This window comes from Bombina bombina, chromosome 1, assembly GCF_027579735.1.
Source record: "Bombina bombina isolate aBomBom1 chromosome 1, aBomBom1.pri, whole genome shotgun sequence".
Taxonomy (NCBI): Eukaryota; Metazoa; Chordata; class Amphibia; order Anura; family Bombinatoridae; genus Bombina; species Bombina bombina.
The window spans coordinates 798,613,860-798,633,540 of NC_069499.1; the positions used below are offsets into that span (position 1 = coordinate 798,613,860).

At 41.3% G+C, this 19,681-nt stretch overlaps 1 protein-coding gene across 2 annotated transcripts in view; it reads left to right on the forward strand.

Annotated features, from left to right (window-relative positions):
- Window positions 1–19,423, forward strand: part of SPATA2L (spermatogenesis associated 2 like) — a 36,054-nt gene extending 16,631 nt beyond the window's left edge. The window contains exons 2-3 of one of the 2 annotated variants that reach the window (XM_053692127.1): window positions 7,031–7,334; window positions 17,752–19,423. In XM_053692127.1, the coding sequence (XP_053548102.1) occupies window positions 7,032–7,334; window positions 17,752–18,693 (1,245 nt within the window). In that variant the 5' untranslated portion in view covers window position 7,031 and the 3' untranslated portion in view covers window positions 18,694–19,423. Of the gene's footprint in view, window positions 1–6,983; window positions 7,335–17,751 lie in introns of those variants that run through there. The other variant, XM_053692118.1, reaches the window with a different exon arrangement.
- Window positions 19,424–19,681: the final 258 nt, after the last annotated feature.

A 19,681-nucleotide genomic window follows, 5' to 3' on the forward strand; every position in this document is an offset into this window, starting at 1 on the left:
AGTTAATTGGAGAGCTGTTTAAAAGTGCATGCTCTATGTGACTCATAAACATTTGACTTTACTGTCCCTCCAGTCAGGTCCACAGCAGCAATGCATCACTGGGAGCTAGCTGAACACATCAGGTTTGCCAAAGGAAAGAAACATATATGAGCAGGCACCAATCAGCAGCTAGCTCCCAGTAGGGCATTACTGTTCATGAATGATCCTACCTAGGTATGTGTTTCAACAAATGTGTTTCAACAAAGTATACAAAGAGAACAAAACAAATTTATTAATAGAAGAGAATTGGAAAGTTGTTTAACATTGCATGCTCTATCTGAAGCATAAATGTTTAAAGGATCAGTAAATACAGTAGATTTGCATGATAAAAAGACAATGCAATAGTAGATTATTTCTCTTGTAAAGGTGTATCCAGTCCACGGGTTCATCCATTACTTGTGGGATATTCTCCTTCCCAACAGGAAGCTGCAAGAGGACACCCACAGCTGTCTATATAGCTCCTCCCCTAACTGCCACCCCCAGTCATTCTCTTGCAGCTCTCGACAAGAAAGGAAGTATCAAGAGAGATGTGGTGACTTAGTGTAGTTTTTACCTTCAATCAAAAGTTTGTTATTTTTAAATGGTACCGGCGTTGTACTGTTTTTACTCTCAGGCAGAAATTGGAAGAAGACTTCTGCCTGGAGTTTTGATGATCTTAGCAGTTTGTAACTAAGGTCCATTGCTGTTCTCACACATAACTGAAGAGTATGGAAAGAAAACTTCAGTTGGGGGGACGGTCTGCAGATTGCCTGCTTTGAGGTATGTTCAGTATATTTTTTTCTAGAGAGATAAGGTCTAGAAAATGCTGACAGTGCCTGGTATATTTAAGGTAAGCCTGATACAGTGATTTAACAACAACTGGGATCATGCTTGCAAAAAGGGATAATATTCATGTTAAAACCTATATTACTTAGTGTAAAAACGTTTGCATGATTTATAAATAAAAACATTTTTTCTCTGAGGGTGATAAATCTTTATTTGGGGCCTAATTTCCACATGGCTTGTTAGATTACTGCTAGGAGTACTTTTTTAAGGCCCTCTGACTTTGAGTGCATGGTGGGAGGGGCCTATTTTCGTTTTCAGTCTGAGACATCCAGCTTCCCTGAAGGAGTCCTCTGGCTTATAGGACCTCTATAGAGGGTTTTGTTCCTGCAAAAATCGTTTTTAAGGGCAGGTAGGAGCCACAACAGGGCTGTGGCAGTGTGTTTGACTGTTTGTTAACAGGTTTTAAGTTTTTCTAATTTGTTTTTGGGCCTGAGGGGTTAATCATCCATTTGCAAGTGGGTGCAATGCTGCTTTAGTCCCTTATACAGACTGTACAAATTTCGTAGAGTTTACTACTTTTTTTCACTGTTTTGCAGTTTATGTGGTAGTTTTTTTCTCTTAAAGGCACAGTACCGTTTTTTATTATTGCTTTTTTCACATTTATTAAAGTGTTTTCCAAGCTTGCTGGTCTCATTACTAGTCTGTTAAACATGTCTGACATAGAGGAAACTCCTTGTTCATTATGTTTAGAAGCCATTGTGGAACCCCCTCTTAGAATGTGTACCAAATGCACTGACCTTTCTATAAGTTATAAAGACCATATTATGGCTTTTAAAGATTTATCACCTGAGGTTTCTGACACTGACAAAAGGGAGGTTATGCCATCTAGCTCTCCCCACGTGTCAGAACCTATAACTCCCGCTCAAGGGACGCCAAGTACATCTAGCGCGTCCAATGCGTTTACTTTACAAGACATGGCGGCAGTTATGAATCATACCCTCACTGAGGTATTGTCCAAACTGCCAGGGTTACAAGGAAAGCGAGACAGCTCTGGGGCTAGAACAAATACAGAGCTCTCTGACGCTTTAGTAGCTATGTCTGATATACCCTCACAATGTGCAGAAGTTGAAGCAGGAGAGCTTATATCTGTGGGTGACTTCTCTGATTCAGGGAAGGCGTTACTTCAGTCTGACTCTGAAATGACAGCATTTAAATTTAAGCTTGAACACCTCTGCGTGTTGCTCAGGGAGGTTTTAGCGACTCTGGATGACTGTGACACCATTGTAGTCCCAGAGAAATTGTGAAAAATGGACAAATACTTTGCAGTGCCTGTTTACACTGATGTTTCTCCAATCCCTAAGAGGTTTTCAGAAATTATTACTAAGGAATGGGATAGACCAGGTGTGCCGTTCTCTCCCCCTCCTGCTTTTAATAAAATGTTTCCTATAGATGCCGCTACACGGGACTTGTGGCAGACGGTCCCTAAGGTGGAGGGAGCAGTCTCTACCCTAGCTAAGCGTACAACTATTCCTGTCGAGGACAGTTGTGCTTTCCTAGATCCTATGGATAAGAAATTAGAGGGTTTCCTTAAGAAAATCTTTATACAACAAGTTTTTATTCTCCAGCCTCTTGCATGCATTGCCCCAGTCACTGCTGCAGCGGCTTTCTGGTTTGAGTCTCTGGAGGAGGCTTTACAGGTAGAGACCCCGTTGGATGATATCCTTGACAGGCTTAAAGCTCTTAAGTTAGCCAATTCATTTATTTCTGACGCCGTTTTTCATTTAACCAAGCTAACGGCTAAAAATTCAGGTTTTGCCATTCAGGCACGTAGGGCGCTATGGCTTAAATCCTGGTCAGCTGATGTCACTTCAAAGTCTAAACTTCTCAATATCCCCTTCAAAGGGCAGACCCTATTTGGGCCTGGACTGAAGGAGATCATTTCTGATATTACTGGAGGAAAAGGCCACGCCCTTCCCCAGGATAGGTCCAACAAGTTAAGGACCAAACAGACTAATTTTCGTTCCTTTCGAAACTTCAAGAGTGGCGCAGCTTCATCTTCCTCTTCTACAAAACAAGAGGGAAATTTTGCCCAGTCCAAGCTAGTCTGGAGACCTAACCAGGCTTGGAACAAGGGGAAACAGGCCAAAAAGCCTGCTGCTGCCTCTAAGACAGCATGAAGGAGTAGCCCCCGATCCGGGACCGGATCTAGTGGGGGGCAGACTTTCTCTCTTCACCCAGGCTTGGGCAAGAGACGTCCAGGATCCCTGGGCTCTGGAGATTGTTTCCCAGGTATATCTTCTGGATTTCAAAGCTTCATCTCCAAAGGGGAGATTTCATCTCTCACAATTATCTGCAAACAAGATAAAGAGAGAGGCATTCTTACATTTCGTTCAAGACCTACTAGTTATGGGAGTGATCCACCCAGTTCCAAAGGAGGAACAGGGGCAGGGCTTCTATTCAAATCTGTTTATAGTTCCCAAGAAAGAGGGAACTTTAAGACCAATCTTGGATCTCAAGATCCTAAACAAATTTCTCAGGGTCCCATCCTTCAAGATGGAGACTATTCAAACCATCCTACCTATGATCCAGGAGGGTCAATATATGACTACTGTGGATTTAAAGGATGCTTATCTACATATTCCGATACACAGGGATCATCATCAGTTTCTCAGGTTTGTCTTCCTAGACAGGCATTACAAGTTTGTGGCTCTTCCCTTTGGGTTAGCCACGGCACCAAGAATCTTTACGAAGGTTCTAGGGTCCCTTCTGGCGGTTCTAAGACCGCGAGGTATAGCAGTAGCCCCTTACCTAGACGACATCCTGATACAGGCCAGGTCCCATACGGACATTGTTCTGGCATTCCTAAGGTCTCACGGGTGGAAGGTGAACGAAGGAAAGAGTTCTCTCTCACCTCTCACAAGAGTTTCCTTCCTAGGAACTCTGATAGATTCAGTAGAAATGAAGATTTATCTGACAGAGGTCAGGTTGTCAAAACTTCTAACTTCCTGCCGTGCTCTTTATTCCATTTCTCGTCCGTCAGTGGCTCAGTGTATGGAGGTAATCGGATTAATGGTAGCGGCAATGGACATTGTTCCGTTTGCCCGCCTACATCTCAGACCAGTGGAATGGGGATTACACAGATTTGTCCCCTCTACTAAATCTGGATCAAGAGACCAGGGATTCTCTTCTCTGGTGGCTATCTCGGGTCCATCTGTCCAAGGGAATGAGTTTCCGCAGGCCAAAATGGACTATAGTAACGACAGATGCCAGCCTTCTGGGCTGGGGTGCAGTCTGGAACTCCCTGAAGGCTCAGGGTTCGTGGACTCAGGAGGAGGCCCTCCTTCCGATAAACATTCTGGAACTAAGAGCGATATTCAATGCTCTTCAGGCTTGGCCTCAGCTAGCTGCGGTCAGGTTCATCAGATTTCAGTCGGACAACATCAGGACTGTAGCCTATATCAACCATCAGGGGGGAACAAGGAGCCCCCTAGCAATGTTGGAGGTTTCAAAGATAATTCTATGGGCAGAGGTTCACTCTTGCCATCTCTCAGCTATCCATATCCCAGGAGTAGAGAACTGGGAGGTGGATTTTCTAAGTCGGCAGACTTTTCATCCGGGGGAGTGGGAGCTCCATCCGGAGGTATTTGCCCAGTTGATCCAACTTTGGGGCAAACCAGAACTGGATCTCATGGCGTCTCGTCAGAACGCCACGCTTCCTTGTTACGGGTCCAGGTCCAGGGTTCCCAAGGCAGCGCTGATAGATGCTCTAGCAGCGTCCTGGTCCTTCAGCCTGGCTTATGTGTTTCCACCGTTTCCTCTGCTCCCTCGTCTGATTGCCAAGATCAAGCAGGAGAGAGCTTCGGTGATCTTGATAGCCCCTGCGTGGCCACGCAGGACTTGGTATGCAGATCTGGTGGACATGTCATCCTTTCCACCATGGACTCTGCCGCTAAGGCAGGACCTTCTATTTCAAGGTCCCTTCAAACATCCAAATCTAATTTCTCTACGTCTGACTGCTTGGAGATTGAACGCTTGATTCTATCAAAGCGGGGTTTTTCCGAATCGTCATTGTTACCTTAATTCAGGCTCGAAAGCCTGTCACCAGGAAAATCTATCATAAGATATGGTGTAAATATCTTCATTGGTGTGAATCCAAGGGTTACTCATGGAGTAAGGTCAGGATTCCTAGGATATTATCTTTTCTCCAAGAAGGATTGGAGAAGGGTTTGTCAGCTAGTTCCTTAAAGGGACAGATTTCTGCTCTGTCTATTCTTTTGCACAAACGTCTGGCTGAGGTTCCAGACGTTCAGGCGTTTTGTCAGGCTTTAGTTAGAATCAAGCCTGTGTTTAAACCTGTTGCTCCGCCATGGAGTTTAAATTTAGTTCTTAAAGTTCTTCAAGGGGTTCCGTTTGAACCTTTGCATTCCATAGATATTAAGCTTTTATCTTGGAAAGTTCTGTTTTTAGTAGCTATCTCCTCGGCTCGAAGAGTTTCGGAGTTATCTGCTTTACAATGTGATTCCCCTTATCTGATTTTCTATGCAGATAAGGTAGTGTTACGTACCAAACCTGGGTTTCTTCCTAAGGTGGTATCTAATAAGAATATCAATCAGGAGATTGTTGTTCCTTCACTATGTCCTAATCCTTCTTCAAAGAAGGAACGTCTATTACACAATCTTGATGTGGTTCGTGCTTTAAAGTTTTATTTACAAGCTACAAAGGATTTTCGTCAAACATCTGCTTTGTTTGTTGTCTACTCTGGACAGAGGAGAGGCCAAAAGGCTTCGGCAACTTCTCTTTCTTTTTGGCTAAGAAGTATAATCCGCTTAGCTTATGAGACTTCTGGCCAGCAGCCTCCTGAAGGAATTACAGCTCATTCTACTAGAGCAGTAGCTTCCACATGGGCTTTTAAACATGAGGCCTCTGTTGAACAGATTTATAAGGCGGCGACTTGGTCTTCGCTTCATACCTTTTCTAAATTCTATAAATTTGATACTTTTGCTTCTTCGGAGGCTATTTTTGGGAGAAAGGTCTTACAGGCAGTGGTGCCTTCCGTTTAAGTTCCTGCCTTGTCCCTCCCTTCATCCGTGTCCTAAAGCTTTGGTATTGGTATCCCACAAGTAATGGATGAACCCGTGGACTGGATACACCTTTACAAGAGAGAACTAAATTTATGCTTACCTGATAAATTTATTTCTCTTGTGGTGTATCCAGTCCACGGCCCGCCCTGTCATTTTAAGGCAGGTGTGTTTTTTTTGTGTTTTTTTTTTTAAACTACAGTCACCACTGCACCCTATAGTTTCTCCTTTTTTTTTTTCTTGCTAGTCTTCGGTCGAATGACTGGGGGTGGCAGTTAGGGGAGGAGCTATATAGACAGCTCTGCTGTGGGTGTCCTCTTGCAGCTTCCTGTTGGGAAGGAGAATATCCCACAAGTAATGGATGAACCCGTGGACTGGATACACCACAAGAGAAATAAATTTATCAGGTAAGCATAATTTTTTTTTTTTTTCTGACAAATTTCAAAGTTATGTCTATTTCCACTCCCACTTCATCATGTGACAGCCATCAGCCAATCACAAATGCATATAAGTATACTCTGTGAAGTCTTGCACATGCTCAGTAGGAGTTGGTGACTCAAAAAGTGTGAATATAAAAAGATTGTGCACATTTTGTTAATGGAAGTAAATTGGAAAGTTTTTTTTAAATTGCTACTCTATCTGCATCATGAAAGTTTAACTTTGACTTGAGTGTCCCTTTAAGTTTGACTTTACTGTCCCTCCAGTCAGGTCCAGAGCAGCATTTCTTGTCCTTACCTTACCTAGTCATGATTTTCAACAAGCGATATCAAGAGAATGAAGTAAGTTTGATAATAAAAGTAGATTGAAATTTAAATTGAACGAGGACATGTTCATATCATCTATTTGTTTATTTTTTAAAGTATATACCTGTGCAGTGACCAGTTTCAGACTATAAGCAGGTTGCTCATTCAGTTACAGACAGGGATTAAATCTTCAATTAAATCTTAAACAGGATTGCATATGTTTGTAGAACCAATACTGACGTATCTGTTGCTTGCTAGCTGATAGGGACACATTTATTTTTTTAGCACAGGAACAACCAAGTTAACAAAACAAAAGCAGTGTAATTCATTTTGAAATCTTCTATTTTAGATTTTTGAGTCTGATGTCCCTGGTGTCTTACTGCCTTCTATATACTTGTTTCTTAGGATGAGTGTGGATGCTCTGTTTGCACAGTACTGTGCCTGGGTGCATGCAGCCTGTGATTCACGTCTCCCTGGACCATGCTGTGATATTAAGCTGACAAACCTATTAAAGGATCGTCTGTTGGAGGAACCAGAGTTGCATGGTGCTCTTCACAACGATGCCTTCTCCCTCATTGCCAGCGGTCTCCGGATTTGCCAGGATCTGAAATTAGGTTTACAACATCTCACTGATGCATTTCAAGTTCTTGAGCAAGCAGCCCTAAACCTTTACTGCGCTCCTTGGAGGAAAGAGTTTCAGACAATCAAGGTAAATTATCTATCTATATAAAATGTATACAAGTTAAATGTATTCAGTATTAAAGGGACACTGTAGTCCACTTCTTTCTTGTTTCATTTAAAGAGGCCATTTCAGAATGTATTCCTTAAAAATGTTTTTTTTTTTTTTTAATAAACACCTTTATGTCAATAAATTAAATAATGGAAAGGTGTATAGTAAATATAATTGTGATTTACTCCAAGGATACTTTGTTAAAATATTAATATTTATAGGTAATTCTTTGTGTGCTGCTGCATAAATAGTAACGTCCAAGAGAGCAACAGGTTACCTGAAACAGCAAGTGCTGTGAGGGTAAAATACAAACTTTATTCGTTCATCCGTTAAAAAGATAGGGTACAGCAGGGCTCAAGGGGAACTCGAAACTGTCCAATGGGTTTCCTGCCCGTAGGCACTTCATCAGGGACTGCTCTCAAGTTGCTAACATGGTCCATTCCTGGTTTCAATTACTACCTAGTCCTATCATCATTTCTTATGTTTCAGACCTGGTACCTACCCCACCACAAATAAAGCTTGTCCTGTTTTTAATGTGAAGCTGTTTACTTGTACTTGATTTCACGTTTAGCTTGACCTTGAACTTGTTCCTTCTGTGAGGCCATTCTCCATCCTCGGGCTGAAAGGGACATTGTACACTAGATTTTTATTTGTGCAAAAGTACTTTTTAAAAGTTTTTATACTGGATTTTTAGATCAGTATCTGCATATTGTTCTTTATAGTAGTGTCTATTACATGCAGTTATATGAATCATACTCTACCCAACCTACTCTTCTATATAGGCTCCTATCCAGCTCAGCAACTAAAATATCTAAAAATTAATTTATACAAAATAATCTTGCAAAAGGTTATGAGGCAGCGTGGACAAGAAGGAGATAGAGCAAATAATCTTCATTGGAAGTAACATATTAAATTGACAGTATACAACAATTTTCATATAACTGCATGTAATTGACACTATTATAAAGTAGTATATGCACAGATACTGATCTAAAACTTTGATATAAAATCTTTCAAAAACTTACTTGGAAGCTTCACAGTTTAGCACTGTGGACGAGGTTAGGCTGGAACACCCAGTGAAAGGGGCTGGGCAAGTAGGAACATCAGACACTCCCCACTTCCCTGCATATGAAAAGACAGATGATACAAATAGTAGCCGCAGGAATCTGTAGATACCATTATACATCTACAACTTTGGGGCTTGGTTAGGAGTCTGAAAATCAGCATGCTATTATTTTTTTTTTATTATTATTATTTTTTTTTAATAAGCAAAACTATACATTATTACAAAAACACTCCCAGATGGGCTGTATAAATGTATCCTCTACAAAACATTTCTGCAAATAAAAATCTAGTATACAATGTCCCTTTAAAATACAAATGTCATGCTTATATTTCTGTAGGTTTAGTTTAAAGGTCTGTTACTCAACCGCTTCCTGCCATTAGGACGTTCCATGCCCTCCTAACTGTGCTGGGCTTTGGCGCCATTAGGGCGGCATGGAAAGTCCTAACTATTTGGTTGTCCTGTAGCCATAGCAGCTTCCTAAATGGGATTGCGGGCTGGAGGTAATATCTGGCGTCATAGGCACTCCTCCCTGATCCGATCCCATCATTGAAATCACACGATTGCATGAACGTTTGAGTGATTTAAATTTCTACTTATTTGTTTGCATCGGAACTTAGTTCCGATGTAGACAAATAGGGCCCGACAGGAAGGGGTTAAATATGATAGTTTACTAGTCAACACTCACAGCCCTGTGATTTGATTTATAAAAAGGGAAATGAATCAAGTTTCAGACGGACAAGTTCTCAAGCAGATTGCCTGCCTTCCTACAATTGCTACTTGCAACGCAGCAAAGCCTGAGCGAGTTTGTGATAATTTATCTTTTGCAGTGGCGAAGAGAATAAGGAGCAGCAACTGATTTTAAAATTTGTGGTTAGACTCATTCAGAAGCTGTGAATGCTGCAGTATTCTATGCAAAACAATTACTCAAGAAAATTAATTAATCAAGAAAATCTCTTTGTGTGATCCCTATTAGAAGACACGTTGTCTCCAAAGTACAGAGCAAAAACTCAGAATCCCAAGACTGTCCTATCAGAGCAATCCTATGCAATGCCAGATCAATAAAGAACAAAACAGCTATTATTTCCGACCTTATTGAAACATGCGAATTAGCATGCATCACAGAATCATGGTTAGATGAAAATGCAGGGCCTATTCTAGAGGCAGCTATTCCAGACAATTACACAGTGTTCCACCGCCCGAGACAAGATCGCAAGGGAGGCGGAGTTATGATCTGTGCAAAATCATCCTTAAATCCCAGACCAATATCCGATCATAAAACCCAATCTTTGAATGTGTAGCTGCCAGCCTCTCAATAGAGAGAGGATTCCGAATACTGCTAATGTACAGACCCCCAGGAGATGGGAAGAGATTTCTTTAGGAACTCCCAGACCTTTTGGCTGGCTTAATCCTTGAACACCCCAGATGGCTTATATTAGGAGACTTCAACACTTGGATTGACAACACCCTATCCCTGCTTGGGCAGGATCTCCTCAGCTTGATGAGTACACTCGGCTTTACACAAATCGTCACCACTCCCACCCACAGAAAAGGTCATACACTTGATCTAGTGTTTCAGTCTGGACTAGAAGTGTCACCAGTAACTGTAAACCCAGTTACCTGGTCAGACCACCACTCCATTCACTTCTCCATTGTATCACAATCAACCAGACACCAGCCTCAGAACCTGGTCAAACACCGCTCATTAAAAGGGGTGACACCACTGGATGTAGCATTACATACGGATCTAAGTGAACTAATGGGCACCTGCGAAGACCCCAGCTCCTTAGTCCGACTCTACAAAAACCATGAGAGACACCCTAGAAAGCATTGCACCATCTCGCATATGCACTGTCCAAACCCACAACAATGCACCGTGGTTTGATAGCTCCATCGGAGAAATGAAAAGAAGAGGACGTAAGCTTGAGAGAAAGTGGCGCAGAACACATGATCCAGAGGATAAAGCCGCTCTTACCAAACATCTAAATAAATATCAATCCAAGATAACTCAGAAAAAATCTTCATTTTTATCACGCAAAATTGCACTCTCCCACAATAGACCCAGGCAACTGTTTCGCACAGTAGAAAGGCTCTGCAAACCAGCATGCATGCTTAGCCCCACCAACTTTTCTCAGGATAAATGTGAAGCATTTGCGAACTTCTTCAGAGACAAGATTTCCTCAATCCGAACCGCTATCACAGCAGGCCAAACAGTTACACACCAGAACCACTACAATGGAATGCCAGACTGCCCCAGTTTATGGTCCACTTTTACAAATGTGGATATAAAAGAAGTTAAAAACACCATACAAAAGTTACACCCTACTATGTGTGACTTAGACCCTGCTCCAACTCAGCTCATATCTGGATGCATTGAAACACTCACCCCAGTCCTCACAAAAATAGTGCAGTGTTTACTAAAAACAGGAGACTTTCCAGATCCTCTAAAAGAAGCTGTGGTAAAACCACTCCTAAAGAAAGCTTTATTAGACCCAGACTGCATGACTAATTACAGACCAGTATCCAACCTCCCATTTCTGGGGAAAATAATTGAAAAAGTAGTGGCAACTCAACTGGAAGCCCATCTATCACGCCTAAACATATTCGATCCTTTCCAGTCAGGCTTCAGATGCCGCCACAGCACTGAAACAGCGCTAGTCAGAGTGCTAAATGATCTCCTCATGGCAAGAGACAAAGGTGATTACTTCATTCTAATCCTCCTGGATCTCCCAGCTGCATTTGACACCAGTGACCATAGGATTCTAATAGAGCGCTTGCAGTACATCTGTGGTCTAGGAGGCACAGTCCTTAACTGGTTTAAATCCTTCCTTGCTGGTAGATCACAGAGAGTAATATCAGGATCAAGCTCATCAGCACCAACAGAACTGGCCTGCGGAGTTCCACAAGGATCTATCCTGTCTCCCATGCTATTCGCAATTTACTTACTACCACTGAGGGACATCATTAACCGACATGGCCTAAGGTATCATTGTTACGCTGATGACACACAACTCTACTTCTCCTTTGCTCCATTTACTACAAACCCAGCATGCCGCATAAACAGTTGCTTAACAGACCACATAGAATGGATGAATGCTAGCTGTCTCAAAGTGAACCCGGACAAAACAGAGTTACTCTTGGTGAGGGGACCCCGGGCATCAAAAATATCCCACGATCACCCAACTGGCCTGGAGCTTGGAGGCTTTGAACTCGTTAGTTTAGCAAAGGTACGAAACCTCGGAGTGCTGATTGACGCTGGACTATCTTTTAAACAGCAGATTTCCTCCGTAATAAAATCTGCCTACTTTCATCTGAAAAACATAGCCAGGATACAACACTTAATTCCACCGGATGATATGCCAACATTAATCCATGCATTTGTATCCTCTAGGCTAGATTACTGCAATGCACTTTACTTGGGCCTCCCAAAAAAAGAACTCCATCGCCTTCAGACAGTACAAAACGCAGCAGCAAGACTATTGATCAATCAAACTCGCTCCTGCCACATAACACCTGTTCTCCACTCCCTGCATTGGCTTCCAATTAAATGGCGAACATATTTTAAAATTGGCCTGCTGACCTTCAAAGCCTTAAACAACCAAGGCCCACAGTACCTGAAAGAGCTCCTGACACCCTACATCCCATCCCGTTCACTTAGGTCAGCCAACACATCCCTCCTCTCAGTGCCAAGAATAAGGACAAACTCAGGCTCCAGAGCATTCTGCCACGCTGCCCCTACTTTCTGGAACTCTTTACCGTGCGCAATCAGAGAGGCACCGTCCTTACAGACTTTTAAAAAAAAAAGCTAAAGACCCACCTCCTTCCATCAGGCATTCAGTCCGCTTATCTGACCTTCAGAAACTCCTAACTTTTATGTCTTTTATGTTGGTACAGTATATTTGTAAAGTGCTTTGAGTCTCACAGGGAGAAAAGCGCTATATAAATCGCAAATTATTATTATTATTACTGTATTACAAATAAAAATAATTTGCATGGTTATTTGTTTATTTTTTAACTGACCTTGTTAATCCCTTTCTGCCCGTACTTATTTGTTACATCGGAACAAAGTTCCAATGTAAACCAATAAGTAAAAAATTGAAATCACGCGATCGTTCATGATGGGATCAGGTAACTGAAATAAGGGGGCAGTCTGCAGATGCTTAGATATAAGATATTCACAGAGGTAAAACGTGTATTAATATAACATAAGAAGACAGATGCGCCACATGGCCCAATATTGTATGGTACAAATAGATAAATGTTATATGTGTCAGATACCCTCACATGCGCTATAGCACCCCTAATAGTGCAGATGGAGCGGTCTGGGATCAGTAACAGTCACCCAGAAGACTGACCTCCAGGGGGTGTTTGATAATCTGTAGATGGTGGTAAAAAACACACTGGGTGCCTATATGGCCTAGTACTGTATGACCCAAGCAGGATAATATAAAGTGTTGTAATGCACTCACATTTGTTGAAGCATCTCCTCTGATGCTAAGAAGGCAGGCTGGGATCAATATAGTCACCCAACAGACTTAATCACAGATAGTCAGGATACTCCAACAGTCCAGCGAAGAAAAATGGTAATCCGGAAATGATATTTCAAAAAGTGATATAAAGTGGCAGCAAGTGGTAAAAGTAATCAACTTACTTTATTAAAAATATTAAAACAAGTAGCAACGCGTTTCTCAGCCACCAGTGGCTGTTTCCATCAGGCTTAAATACTAAGGCCTAGATTTGGAGTTTGGCGTTAGCCGTGAAAACCAGCGTTAGAGGCTCCTAACGCTGGTTTTAGGCTAACTCTGGTATTTGGAGTCACTCAAAAAAGGGTCTAACGCTCACTTTTCAGCCGCGACTTTTCCATACCGCAGATCCCCTTACATCATTTGCGTATCCTATCTTTTCAATGGGATCTTCCTAACTCCGGTATTTAGAGTCGTGTCTGAAGTGAGCGTTAGAAATCTAACGACAAAACTCCAGCCGCAGAAAAAAGTCAGTAGTTAAGAGCTTTTTGGGCTAACGCCGGTTCATAAAGCTCTTAACTACTGTACTCTAAAGTACACTAACACCCATAAACTACCTATGTACCCCTAAACCGAGGTCCCCCCACATCGCCGACACTCGATTCAATTTTTTTAACCCCTAATCTGCCGACCGCCACCTACGTTATACTTATGTACCCCTAATCTGCTGCCCCTAACACCGCCGACCCCTATATTATATTTATTAACCCCTAATCTGCCCCCCCTCAACGTCGCTTCCACCTGCCTACACTTATTAACCCCTAATCTGCCGACCGGAGCTCACCGCTATTCTAATAAATGTATTAACCCCTAAAGCTAAGTCTAACCCTAACACTAACACCCCCCTAAGTTAAATATAATTTTAATCTAACGAAATTAACTCTTATTAAATAAATTATTCCTATTTAAAGGGACATTCAACACCCGCTAGAACATAATTTCATGTTGTGTAAACTGAATCCAAAATTCGCCTGCACCACATCCCTGTTTTGTTTCTATATATAACGTCCAAGTAATCCTCATTGTTATAGCTTACCGTACCAGCAAAATATGGCTGCCTAACTCCCCCCACCGTTACGTAGGGACCTTCTTTTTGAAAGGATCAGCCAATCATGATCCATTCCTCGGACTGAAAATTAAAGCGTGTTCACGGACCTTAGCGCATGCGTATTAGCACTGATATCTAGGAGTGTGCAATAGAAGACTCCTACAGCTCTTGTAATTGCGATCGCGCTCGGTTTGTAATAAATGCGCATGCGCGATGACGTAGGAAGAGCGTCATCTGAAAATAACATGAACGTGCCTGAAGGGGATGTGTGATGGGGAAGAAGCATCAATGGGAGGAGTTAGGCGGCCATATTTTGTTAGTACGGTAAGCTATAACGATGAGGATTACTTGGACGTTATATATAGAAACAAGGCAGGGATGTGGTGCAGGCGGATTTTGGATTCTGTTTACACAACATGAAATTATGTTATAGCGGGTGTTGAATGTCCCTTTAAAGCTAAATACCTGTAAAATAAACCCTAATATAGCTACAATATAAATTATAATTACATTGTAGCTATTTTAGGATTAATATTTATTTTACAGGCAACTTTGTAATTATTTTAACCAGGTACAATAGCTATTAAATAGTTAAGAACTATTTAAAAGTTACCTAGTTAAAATAATTACAACATTACCTGTAAAATAAATCCTAACCTAAGTTACAATTAAACCTAACACTATACTATCATTAAATTAATTAAATAAAATACCTACAATTACCTACAATTAAACCTAACACTACACTATCAATAAATTAATTAAATACAATATCTACAAATAACTACAATGAAATATACTAACTAAAGTACAAAAAATAAAAAAGAACTAAGTTACAAAAAATAAAAAAATATTTACAAACATAAGAAAAATATTACAACAATTTTAAACTAATTACACCTACTCTAAGCCCCCTAATAAAATAACAAAGCCCCCAAAAATAAAAAATGCCCTACCCTATTCTAAATTACTAAAGTTAAAAGCTCTTTTACCTTACCAGCCCTGAACAGGGCCCTTTGCGGGGCATGCCCCAAGAAGTTCAGCTCTTTTGCCTGTAAAAAAAACATACAATACCCCCCCCCCCCAACATTACAACCCACATACCCCTAATCTAACCCAAACCCCCCTTAAATAAACCTAACACTAAGCCCCTGAAGATCTTCCTACCTTATCTTCACCATACCAGGTTCACCGATCCGTCCTGAAGAGCTCCTCCGATGTCCTGATCCAAGCCCAAGCGGGGGGCTGAAGATGTCCATGATCCGGTAGAAGTCTTCATCCAAGCGGGGCAGAAGAGGTCTTCCATCCGATTGAAGTCTTCATCCAGGCGGCATCTTCTATCGACATCCATCTGGAGCGGAGCGGCAGCATCCTGAAGACCTCCGACGCGGAACATCCATCCTGGCCGACGACTGAACGACGAATGACGGTTCCTTTAAATGACGTCATCCAAGATGGCGTCCCTCGAATTCCGATTGGCTGATAGGATTCTATCAGCCAATCGGAATTAAGGTAGGAATATTCTGATTGGCTGATGGAATCAGCCAATCAGAATCAAGTTCAATCCGATTGGCTGATCCAATCAGCCAATCAGATTGAGCTCGCATTCTATTGGCTGTTCCGATCAGCCAACAGAATGCGAGCTCAATCTGATTGGCTGATTGGATCAGCCAATCGGATTGAACTTGATTCTGATTGGCTGATTCCATCAGCCAATCAGAATATTCCTACCTTAATTCCGATTGGCTGATAGAATCCTATCAGCCAATCGGTATTCGAGGGACGCCATCTTGGATGACGTCATTTAAAGGAACCGTCATTCGTCGTTCAGTCGTCGGCCAGGATGGATGTTCCGCGTCGGAGGTCTTCAGGATGCTGCCGCTCCGCTCCAGATGGATGTCGATAGAAGATGCCGCCTGGATGAAGACTTCAATCGGATGGAAGACCTCTTCTGCCCCGCTTGGATGAAGACTTCTACCGGATCATGGACATCTTCAGCCCCCCGCTTGGGCTTGGATCAGGACATCGGAGGAGCTCTTCAGGACGGATCGGTGAACCTGGTATGGTGAAGATAAGGTAGGAAGATCTTCAGGGGCTTAGTGTTAGGTTTATTTAAGGGGGGTTTGGGTTAGATTAGGGGTATGTGGGTGGTGGGTTGTAATGTTGGGGGGGGGTATTGTATGTTTTTTTTACAGGCAAAAGAGCTGAACTTCTTGGGGCATGCCCCGCAAAGGGCCCTGTTCAGGGCTGGTAAGGTAAAAGAGCTTTTAACTTTAGTAATTTAGAATAGGGTAGGGCATTTTTTATTTTGGGGGGCTTTGTTATTTTATTAGGGGGCTTAGAGTAGGTGTAATTAGTTTAAAATTGTTGTAATATTTTTCTTATGTTTGTAAATATTTTTTTATTTTTTGTAACTTAGTTCTTTTTTATTTTTTGTACTTTAGTTAGTTTATTTCATTGTTATTTGTAGATATTGTATTTAATTAATTTATTGATAGTGTAGTGTTAGGTTTAATTGTAGGTAATTGTAGGTATTTTATTTAATTAATTTAATGATAGTATAGTGTTAGGTTTAATTGTAACTTAGGTTAGGATTTATTTTACAGGTAATGTTGTAATTATTTTAACTAGGTAACTTTTAAATAGTTCTTAACTATTTAATAGCTATTGTACATGGTTAAAATAATTACAAAGTTGCCTGTAAAATAAATATTAATTTATATTGTAGCTATATTAGGATTTATTTTACAGGTAAGTATTTAGCTTTAAATATGAATAATTTATTTAATAAGAGTTAATTAATTTCGTTAGATTAAAATTATATTTAACTTAGGGGGGTGTTAGTGTTAGGGTTAGACTTAGCTTTAGGGGTTAATACATTTATTAGAATAGCGGTGAGCTCCGGTCGGCAGATTAGGGGTTAATAATTGAAGTTAGGTGTCGGCGATGTTAGGGAGGGCAGATTAGGGGTTAATACTATTTATTATAGGGTTAGTGAGGTGGATTAGGGGTTAATAACTTTATTATAATAGCGGTGCGGTCCGCTCGGCAGATTAGGGGTTAATAAGTGTATGCAGGTGGAGGCGACGTTGTGGGGAGCAGATTAGGGGTTAATAAATATAATATAGGGGTCGGCGGTGTTAGGGGCAGCAGATTAGGGGTACATAGGGATAACGTAGGTAGCGGCGGTTTACGGAGCGGCAGATTAGGGGTTAAAAATAATATGCAGGGGTCAGCGATAGCGGGGGCGGCAGATTAGGGGTTAATAAGTGTAAGGTTAGGGGTGTTTAGACTCGGGGTACATGTTAGAGTGTTAGGTGCAGACTTAGGAAGTGTTTACGCATAGCAAACAATGGGGCTGCGTTAGGAGCTGAACGCTGCTTTTTTGCAGGTGTTAGGTTTTTTTTCAGCTCAAACAGCCCCATTGTTTCCTATGGGGGAATCGTGCACGAGCACGTTTTTGAGGCTGGCCGCTTGCGTAAGCAACTCTGGTATCGAGAGTTGAAGCTGCGTTAAATATGCTCTACGCTCCTTTTTTGGAGCCTAACGCAGCCTTTATGTGGACTCTCAATACCAGAGTTATTTTTATGGTGCGGCCAGAAAAAAGCCGGCGTTAGCTACGCGGGTCCTTACCGACAAAACTCTAAATCTAGCCGTAAGAGATTTGTCATCACAATAGTTTTAGTAAACTTATGAATACATAATCTTTTGTAGTATACATTTTTTTTCTAACATCTGTTTTGTATTTTTACTCTTTTTCAGACCTATTCCGGACTTTATGTGCATGCGTTAGAGTCAGCCCTTCCACAGGATGCCATTTTCCGAGCACTGCAGAGGTTAGGATATGAGCTGCAGGCAGACTTGTGCAGTTTGTGCGTGGTAACCCCTCCACCTGCAAAGGTCTTATCCTTTGCTGCACTTGGCTTTTTTGCTGCTCAGCTTGAGTGTCGTCTCTTGTCTAACATCCTCTCATGTGCGTTCCCTGGGGTGATAACAGGCCCTGATTTGCTAAGAGAGAGGAGAAGCTGTCGTGGGGAGACTGCGTGCATGGAGAGACTTCATAGATTAACCCTGGAAGGGAGTACACCAGGTATTGCAGAGACTTACGAGCGGAATGTAGAGTCAGATGGAGGCTCACTTTTACATCAGCCCTCATTCTCTAACAAATGCCATGAATACTTGGACCAGCACATGAGTGGTCTTTGCAAAGAAATCCATTCAGTTCCTCTTCTACCGCATAAAAAGAATGCTTCAGAGCCTATGGAAGCCAAGAGTCACACAGAACGGCACAAGGCAGGTTTTAGCTTGCATGACTGTGTTTTTTCAGATACGTCCTTAGAGCAACACTGTATAGAGTGCGGCTTGTTCCATAGTAAACAATGTCCAGTGTCCGAAATGTGTAGCGGCTCAGGACACAACATTTTAAGACTCTGTTTTTCTGAGAAGCAGAAGGTACTTAGCGAGGTAGAAAGAAACAGGTATCAATCTCACTCGTGTCTGCGACCAGAAAACTTACCTCATTACCGCTGTGACTCCTGCAGGCAGCTGCACTACATAAATTGTCCTGGGGTAAAACAATGCCGTGACCAGGATCACAAAGTCACCATGATCATGCTTGAAAGGGACCAGCGCCAATGGCTGCAACAGAGTAAGAGGGACCCGGCAGCACTTAAGTTGGTTCTTGCAACCCAGATAGGACTTTAAATATGAATCATTACCAAAAGGAGTGTGCAGTATCTTTAACAGAAGATTTAACTGATTTTTTTTTTTTACGTTTTTGTTACACTGGAATCATTTGACGTCACTGGAATCCTACCTAACCTAATTTTTTAAAGGAATAAATTACTCAAGCAAAACTAACACCATTACCATAAGTGTTTAAAATTCTTGACTCTTTTATACCGTATGAATTTATTTAGGTTTTTTGTTTCTTTTTCTCTGATGCTTACTCTCTAGTTTCCTTTCTCAGGTAGTATCCAATCTGTTTTGCTTGTGTATTGTTCTTTCATGATATACACTTTTTGATTTACCAAAAAATTGCTGTGGCCTCTCCAATAGACACATGCGTTAGTTTTCAGATATATTTAAAACAAAAAAACAATAATTTTTGCATTGTTCCATGATAAACGCCTCTAAGAAAGAACAAATGCATGCAAGGAACAAAATGTATTGATTTGTTTGTGAAGTTAAAACTATCACTGTAAAGGCTGAAAAGGCATCTTAAGTTCAAATTTACACTATTTAATAACAATTTTAGCAATGTCCCTCTCAGTTGATTGATTTTGGTGTCAGCCAATAAGTTTGTAAGCCAGTCCTGATTTCATTTTGTGCTGCTGCTGGCTTGTATCATTACAGCGCTAGCTACTACTTATAGTAGTTTAAAGGAACATTAAACACATTGAGATTGTAATAGGAAATAAATAACTTTCCAATACACTTTAATTATTTTGCCTCTTTTTTCCTGTAATTTAAAGGGCCATAATAGTCGAAAAATGACATGCTCTGATTAGTTAACCCTTTAATGACCACAGCACTTTTCCATTTTCTGTCCGTTTGGGACCAAGGCTATTTTTACATTTTTGCGGTGTTTGTGTTTAGCTGTAATTTTCCTCTTACTCATTTACTGTACCCACACATATTATATACTATTTTTCTCGCCATTAAATGGACTTTCTAAAGATACCATTATTAT